Genomic DNA, 8,050 nt, shown 5'->3' with positions numbered 1-8,050 from the left:
GCCTGGGGGGCTCAGCCGGGGGAGAAGGAGCAGGCAGTGGTCTCACCGGCCACCACAGGTCAGAGGCACAGAGAGGAGAAACCTACTAAGTGGGTCCCCACCTCCTGCTGGGGGTGGGGGGGGGCACTGGTGGCCCCGGAAATGCCCTCTGCCCTCCCAGGAGCACGTGGCCTATGAGCGTGGCACCTGTGACGTACACGCAGGCTTCAAACACAGCCCCCTTTCCTGCCTGTGCATCAGGGAAACAGGCTGGGTTTCTGAGAAGCCCGCTGCTGGGTGGGCGACCTTTAGGTGCCGGTCCCTGCCCTGCCCGGCCGCTGCCCCGCTGCTGTGTCCAGGTGAGTGGCCTCCTTCAGCCTCCGCCTCGTCCTGCCAGCACCGCCGCCCAGGGCCCTGGGAGAGCAGAGGAGGTGCCCGCGGCCCCGGGAGGAGCACTCTGGGAGGAGGGACCATGGAGGGGACCTGCGGCCCAGGCTGGGAGAAGGCTGTGAGCGCTGTTCCGGGGGGTGGGGGTGGGTGGAGGGGGCGAGGAAACAGCCTGTGCAGGATCCCAGGCTGGCCCTCTCCCCTCCCACCAGGGTTAGTGGAGGAAGCCTCCAGACCCACGTTCCCTCCTCTCTCCTCCGGAAGCCCCTCAGCCCCCAGCCCTGCCAGGCTGCCAGGTCCCCGGCCCGCAGCGGCGTCTGCACCCATCACGGGGCTGCATGCCTTTCAGGCACGCGCCGGTGGCTCTGCAACCAGATATTTATGGGGCACGTACTATGCCTCTTGCTGGTCTAGGTGCGGAACAAGAAGGAGTTTCCACTCTCACAGTGCTTATGTCTGATCAGATCATAAGATGTGTCATACTATGTTGGCATATGGCAAAGGTCACATGTCAGCAAGTTGATACCTGTATCCCGTTTCCGGGGGTGAAGAGCAGTGAAGCTGGGTGAGGGGTGGAGACAGAGGGGAAAGCGATTGTGGAGAGGGAGCGCGGGGAAGGCCTCTGGAGGAGGGTGGTATTTAGGCAGAGACCCAAGGAGTGAGGGGTCCTGGGTGTGCAGGCGGAGGGAGCAGACAGGGCCAAGGCCCTGAGGTGGGGCCTTGCCTGATTTGTTCAAGGACCCAAACAAGGGACATGAGCCGCCCGTGTGGCTAGTGGGAGTGAGCGAGCCTGGAGGTGATGGGATGAGGATTTGGGCTTTGACCCTGAGCGAGCGGGAAGTCCTGGGGGCGGTGAGTGGCAGCCGGGTCCCGCGCCGGGTGCTCCGAGCTCCGTGAGCCTGCTGTCCTGGAGTCCCCGTCCCTTGGCGCTGGACACCTCTGCTGGGCCCCTTTTCCAGGTGGGGTCTGGTGAGCTTCGCTCCCTGCTCAGGACCACACCTGCTACTGCGCGGTGGGTCCAGGACTCCGCGATGCAACTCGGACGCCTGGTGTCAGGAAAAAGGTCTGAAGGAGCCTACTGCTACCCCCGGCACCATGCTGGCTGCTGTCCTTGTGACGCGTAACCAAGGTGGCATTTTGTTGACTGACAAATGCCGTGCTGCCTCTGTGGTGGGCACAGGGGCCCCACCATGGCCTGTGGACAAAGGAGCAAAAAGTGGCTTCAGGGGGGACTTGGGGTCTTGGGCAGCGTGAGAGGAGTGTGGGCAGGGAGGGGCTGGGCCCTCACTGCATCGGGCCTTGGGCGGGACCCTTCAGTGTCTGGCTGAGGGTGGCGTGTGGAGCCTGCAGGCCCAACGGGGGCCACCCACCCCATTCCAGCAGGTCCAGGGATAGAGAAAGATTCCCTCTGCAGCCCGTCTCCCCGCTGGGCCCTGTGACGGGCATTCGATGGGGCTTGTGGTGCTCAGACATGGGGTGGAGCGTAGACCCTGAGGGCCCGCTGCGCGGCTGTGGGACTAACCAAAGCCAAAGGGCCTTGCCGCCCGCCGCCTCCGAGCCTCTGTTGTGTGCTGTGTGTCTTAGAGCCCACGGTAAGGGCCACCGTACAGTGTTTGCCTTTCTGTGCCTGACATTCCCCTTAGCACCATGCTCTCCAAGGCCATCTGTCTTGTTGCAAATTTCAAGATTTCATTCTTGACGGAACGCAATCAAGAATGGCCGAGTAATATCCCACTGCACACATGTACGGCATCTTCTTTATCCACTTACCATCTATCGATGGACGCCCAGGTTGCTTCCATATCTTGGCTATTGTAAGTAATGCTGCAATGCATTGGGGTGCAGATGTCTTTTCAAGGTTGTGTTTTTGTTTTCTTCAAATAAAAGCCCAGAAGTGGAACTGCTGGGTCCTACGTACGTAGCTCTAGTTTTAATTTTCTGAGGAAACGCCGCACTGTTTCCCATAGTGGCTGCGTGGGAGCCTTTCATGTGCTCAGACGCTTTTCAAAGTGTCCTTGACCCTTCTCTCCTTTGCAGTGTGTGGGGGGGTCAGGCGTCCCTGGAGCAGATATCACTGAACCTGCCTTTGCCGCAAGGATGCTTGAGTGGAGGAACTTCAGGCAGGTCTGTGTGCCAAGGGCCAAAGGTTTCCTCCCCACTCACGGCCTGGCGGGTGTCCCTGGTCTCGGAGGAGCTGTGCACTCTGGGAAGGCATCGTTAGGCCCTCTGAACCCACAAGGAGCTCACACGCGCAAGGGGAGGCGGGCGGGGCCAGCCCAGGCAGGACTAGGTCGGGGAGAGTCCTGATGGGTCCTCCCGGGAAAGCCGTGGAGTCTGCGGGACACGCTCAGGACAGAAGCATCTGGTCCCGCTGCCCGAGAACCGGGCACACGGAGGCCGCGGGCTGGCCCAGCGCCTCGGAAAGCTGGCGTGGCTATTGGCAGTGACCGGAAGTTGGGATAAAACAGAACGCTCCCCGCTCTGGGACACCGTGGCCCAGGGTCCAAGGTGGCCAGTCATGGCTCATGGCCCTGGACTGAGCCCCCGGGCCGGCCTCTCCGCACCCCGGCTTCTGCAGGAACCCCCTTTGGCTACCCAGGCTGCACCTGCGGCCGCGGCGCTCGGGGAGGAGCTTCTCAACTGTGTTGCCGACAGTTTCCTACCACAGCTTCCTGCCCAGAGACAAGATCCACTACCCCCACCCTCCTCACTGTCCCGGACGGCCCCCACCTCGCTGCCCTGTCCTGTGCCCCTGACTCTATGGGAGCAGCTGCAGGAGTCTGTGAGGCAGGGCTGGCTGGGTTGGGAAGTGGAGAGGAGGGGGAGGTCGACCCAGCAGAGGGCACCGCACAGGTGCAAGTATGGAAGTGAACTTGAAGGAAGGCGACCCACGCAGCCCGGCTGGCGCAGAGGGTGGGCTGAGCGGCTTAGTTAGAGTCAGTGAAGTAGGCAGGAGGGAGCCGCAGCTGGTTCTTGAGCGAGGGAGGCCTTGGGAAGGCATCGCCTAAAAGCAACTTGCTCAGTTCATGTGGGAAACAGACTGTGGGGCTCAACCAACCACCGGCACCACGTGAGTTAGACGTGGATCTCAGTTTTATTAATAGAAACAGCAGGTAGAGATCAAAGGAGGTGATGGCAGCACAAACCAACTCGGCAGCGAGATCTGGCCTGGGCAGGTGGGTGTGGCAGCGGGTGAGCCACAGACAAGATGGCCCAGGTAAGGGGACCAGGGCTGCGAAGGGGAGAAAGGAGAAGCCATCAGAGAGGGAGGAGGCAAGCCAGAGCGTCATCGAGAGCCCAAGAGAGCCATGACGTCAGCAGGACGCGTCCCTAGTGCCCACACTCAGGGCCCAGTATCCAGGAGGCATAACTGTTTGCCTGGCGCCCGCCAGTGGTGACAGCAGTGCTCCCGGAGGCCAGCTTTTTGGGGGTGGGGGCTGGGGGTGGGGGGGCAGACCCTGAGGCTGGGAGAGAGGGTTGGAGTCAAGAAGGGGAGCTCTCTGCTTCCTGTTTCAGTTATTTAGTGCCTGGTGTGTCTGTACCTCCCAGCTCTTCTATCCCCCTTTAATTAAAAAATTAATTTATAAATTACATACTCAGTAATCCACTCATGAGAAATTCTGTAGATCTGACAAGTGCATAGAGCTGAGAAACTACCATCTCAACCGCGAAATCCCCTCATGCCCGTTTGGAGTCAGTCCTGCCCCCGCCCCAGCCTCTGGCAGCCACTGGCGCGTTCTCCAAGGACCCAGCTTTGAATGGAATCGGACAGTGGCCGTTTGGGGCCTGGCTTCTTCACTGGGCGTGGGCCTTTGAGGTTCATTCCTGCTGTTGGGTGTATCAGGATTCGGTTTTGGTGGATGGCTGAGTGGTATCTCAGTGTAGAGATGCTCCACTGTTTATCTGCTCACTTGCCGAGAACATGCGAGTGGCTTCTGGTTTTGGCAATTACGAGCAGACGGCTCTCCGGTTCCTGCGCAGGTTTCGTGCGAATGCAGGTTTCCGTTTCCCCAGGTCGGCTCCAGGAGCTCTCCTGGCTCCAGCTAAACCCCCTGGTGGAATGGCGACTGAGTCTGCAGCCCCTGGCTCATCGCCTCCAGCCTGGCCCTCCCAACCCTGGTGTCAGAAACAACCTGGTTAGAAAGTCCCTTCTGGCCCCTCCTCCGGTCGCCCTGACCCAGGCCTCTCCTGAAATGACTCCCATTTCAGTAGGGCAGATCCTCCAATAACGTGGTTTTTCGTTCCATGTTGTTTCGTTATAATATTGAACAAAATATATAGAAAAAAATTTTTTGATTCTCAGCTGGGCTGCTGTCTGTAGGGGTTTTCTCCAGGGACTCGGGTTTCCTTCCACATCCCAAGATGAGCACATGAGAGGAATCAGCGAGTCTACACTGTCCCCGGCTGAGTGAGTGTGTGTGTGAGTGTGCAAGGGCGCCCGTCCAGGCTGGGTCCCTGGCGCCTGAGCTGCCATGTGGGCTCTGAGTACCATGACCCTGACCTGGATCAGCAGGTTGGAAAGGAACTCTCATACTTGTTTTTACTCACCTCTCCTAAATGTATGTCTAGCTCACAGTTATTTCAATGTTGTTTTTTTAAATTTTTATTCATTGATTTTAAAGAGAGAGGGAGGAAGGGAGAGTGAGACGCATTAATTGGTTGTTTCTTGTACGTGCCTTGACAGAGGGCTGAGCCCACAACCTGGGTGAATCGGGATGATACTCTAACCAACTGACCTAGCTGGCCACGGTCAGCATTTACTATTAGAAGAGTTTTGAGTCTTTATTTAGAAGTTTGGTGGTGTTTTTGTAGCCATAAATACGCTGTATGAACTCTTGTTTATATCAATTAACCTATGGTAAAATTGGGTCCTTGTACATCATCTCGCTTAAAGTGCAGCTTCCAAGAACCTGTCAATAACGTTACGTGAGGACTGACTGATCTTCCTCTCAGACCCAGTACCCACCCTTCCATGTCCCTGCACCCCTGGGGGGGGGGGCAGCCTTTCTCAGTCCACAGAGCTTTCTTTGTGCCACTGCGTACATGTGTGTCACTGAGAAAGGCACCCAGGCCCTGTTCCTGAACACAGCCTATGCCTCGGGGCCTTGCTGGGCCCACCTTAGTGAGAAGTGAGCAGAAACTGCAGTGAGGAGACCATTTTTCAACATGATCAGCGCATTCCCGCTGACCGGGAGCAGGTACTCTCTGCCTTCCCTTTTAGCTGTCACACTGGAAGCAAGTGTCCTCGCGGTCTACTTGGTGCCTCATTTTTGTGCTGTTTGTTGGTGATTTCAGTTTAACTGGCCCCCAAATGCTGTCTAGCGTTCCTCGGTGCAAGACGGCAGTGAGGCTCCATATGGAAAAGTGCAAGTTAGATGAGCTTATGGGTGTAGTGCTATTGGCTGAGCGTTCAATGTTAATGAATCAACAATAGGAGGCGTCTTACAAGGTCATGTACTGCTCGGCTAATGGAAATGTGACCAGAGGCTCGAAGGAACCCACCCCTGCATGTCCCCTGCAGCAGCGGTTCAGCCCCTGCTAATCCCTGTTTGCACGGACTACAGACCTGCTGTGAACAAGACTGCACCATCCAGCTGGCCAGCCCCCAGTCCGTGTTATTGCTTGGATGGCCTTCAAAGGAAACTGCAGTCATCGGCACCCACCTAAAAACTTCTGCACACACATCACTAACCAGGGTCTAATATTTGATGGTTCTTTTTCACGGAGGGGTCCAAATACAATGAAATGAACAAATCTTAAGTGTACCTTCTCAGAGTTCTAAGGAATTCAGCATCCTGTGGAATCCAGTGTCCAGCGTCATCACCCCAGGAAGCTGAAGGTAGATAATTTTAGGTTCTGGGGATGCATGAGTGGTTCCAGGTGTGTGTGTGAGCCAGTGGGGGTGTCTGGCTCTCCGCACAAGGTCTCCAAACAGTCAGAGGCGGATTTGGGACTCCCTGGTGTGGGCCCAGCAGGCCGGGGCTCCTCTCCAAGTTGATTTTGGCCCAAAGTGGGCTCCACGCGGTGGGCACGGATGCCCCTCAAGGTGACCTCTGTCCCACTGTATCCGGGCCCGTGGACCGGGCTCAGGAAGCAAAGCCGAGGCCCTGACGCCCCGATCTCGCTTGCACCCGCAGGGTTTGGCGAGGCGCTAGGGCGCGCAGTTGGCGCGGGGCAGCGGCGGCGATGCCGGACCCCGCTGCGCACCTGCCCTTCTTCTACGGCAGCATCTCGCGCGCCGAGGCCGAGGAGCACCTGAAGCTGGCGGGCATGGCCGACGGCCTCTTCCTGCTGCGCCAGTGCCTGCGCTCGCTGGGCGGCTACGTGCTCTCGCTGGTGCACGACGTGCGCTTCCACCACTTCTCCATCGAGCGCCAGCTCAACGGCACCTACGCCATCGCCGGCGGGAAGGCGCACTGCGGCCCCGCCGAGCTCTGCGAGTTCTACTCGCGCGACCCCGACGGGCTGCCCTGCAACCTGCGCAAGCCGTGCAACCGGCCGTCGGGGCTGGAGCCGCAGCCCGGGGTCTTCGACTGCCTGCGGGACGCCATGGTGCGCGACTACGTGCGCCAGACGTGGAAGCTGGAGGTGAGAGCGGCTCGGAGTGGGGAGAGGGGTCCCCTTCGCCAGCCCGCGGTTTGCCGCGTTGCGTCAGGTTTGGAAGCTGGAGGGCTGGGCCCCGCTGGGAATGGGCCTCCGAGGCGGGGCCTGACCTGCGGGAAGGAAGGTGGAGGTAGCTCTGGACCGGGACCAGGCGAGGCTTGGGCGGAGTTGAGAGGAGGGTGGGTAGGGTAGGCAATGGGCGGTGGTCTTTGATCCCCTGCATTACGTCTGGGCGCTCGACTACCAGTGTCCGAGCTTCCAGCTGGAGACCACCGGGGGCTCGGCCCTGGGTGGGCGGGGACAGGACGGAGGACGGGGAGTGGGGCTGTGCTCACCCGTGCGCCTGGGGGTTAGGGAGCGATCTGAGGGGGAGGTGGGGGGAGATGGAAACCGGGTTCCTGGCCGCATATTGCCGTCACTTGTAAGAGCCCTTGACCTCCGTTCCCCAGGGCGAGGCCCTGGAGCAGGCCATCCTCAGCCAGGCGCCCCAGGTGGAGAAGCTCATCGCCACCACGGCTCACGAGCGGGATGCCCTGGTACCACAGCAACCTGACGCGCGAGGAGGGCCGAGCGCAAACTCTACGCGAGCTCGCAGACCGACGGCAAGTTCCTGTATGTGGGGCTGGGGCTGGGGCTGGGCTGGGGCGGCTCAGTGTGCGGCGGGCCTTCGGTGGGAAGGAGCGGCGGGGGTTCAGGCCCGTAGCGGGACGCCTGGGCGGGATCCAGAGTCTGCTACTTGCCAGCTGGGACGTGTGGCAAGCAGGTGGACTTCCTCTCCTTCGCTCAGCAAACAGTGACTGAATACTTACTATGTGCCAGGCACTGAAGACACGGCAGTGAACAAAGCAGACAGATCCCTGTCCTTGTGGAGCAGGGAGACAAAAAAGAGGAGCCCACACATGCAAAGTGTGTCAGGAGGCGGGCAGTGCTGGGTTGTCCAGGGGGGAGGGTGGGATTAGGTGGCCAGGGAATGGCCTTTCGCTGCGTGTGGCTTCTGAGCAAAGACCCCAGGGAGGGTGAGAAGGTGAGCTGCGAACCTCCTCTGGGAGAAGGGGGTCCCTGGCAGGTGGGAAATGCAAGT

The 8,050-nt window shown here is 59.5% G+C and overlaps 1 protein-coding gene and 1 pseudogene across 1 annotated transcript in view; both read left to right on the top strand.

The window, feature by feature from the left end:
• Positions 1-231: 231 nt before the first annotated feature.
• Positions 232-8,050, top strand: part of LOC102418755 (tyrosine-protein kinase ZAP-70-like) — a 16,398-nt gene continuing 8,579 nt past the window's right edge. Inside the window, 5 exon segments of the mRNA XM_014450684.2 lie at positions 232-338; positions 6,504-6,954; positions 7,419-7,496; positions 7,498-7,533; positions 7,535-7,581. Coding sequence (XP_014306170.1) covers positions 6,553-6,954; positions 7,419-7,496; positions 7,498-7,533; positions 7,535-7,581 — 563 coding nt within the window. The 5' untranslated portion in view covers positions 232-338; positions 6,504-6,552.
• The window catches only part of LOC106695807, a 2,146-nt pseudogene continuing 2,035 nt past the window's right edge, over positions 7,940-8,050 (top strand).

This window comes from Myotis lucifugus, unplaced genomic scaffold (assembly GCF_000147115.1).
Source record: "Myotis lucifugus unplaced genomic scaffold, Myoluc2.0 scaffold_3203, whole genome shotgun sequence".
NCBI lineage: Eukaryota > Metazoa > Chordata > Mammalia > Chiroptera > Vespertilionidae > Myotis > Myotis lucifugus.
The sequence above is the reverse complement of the archived record's forward strand: the minus strand, read 5'-3'. Positions and strand labels throughout refer to the sequence as shown.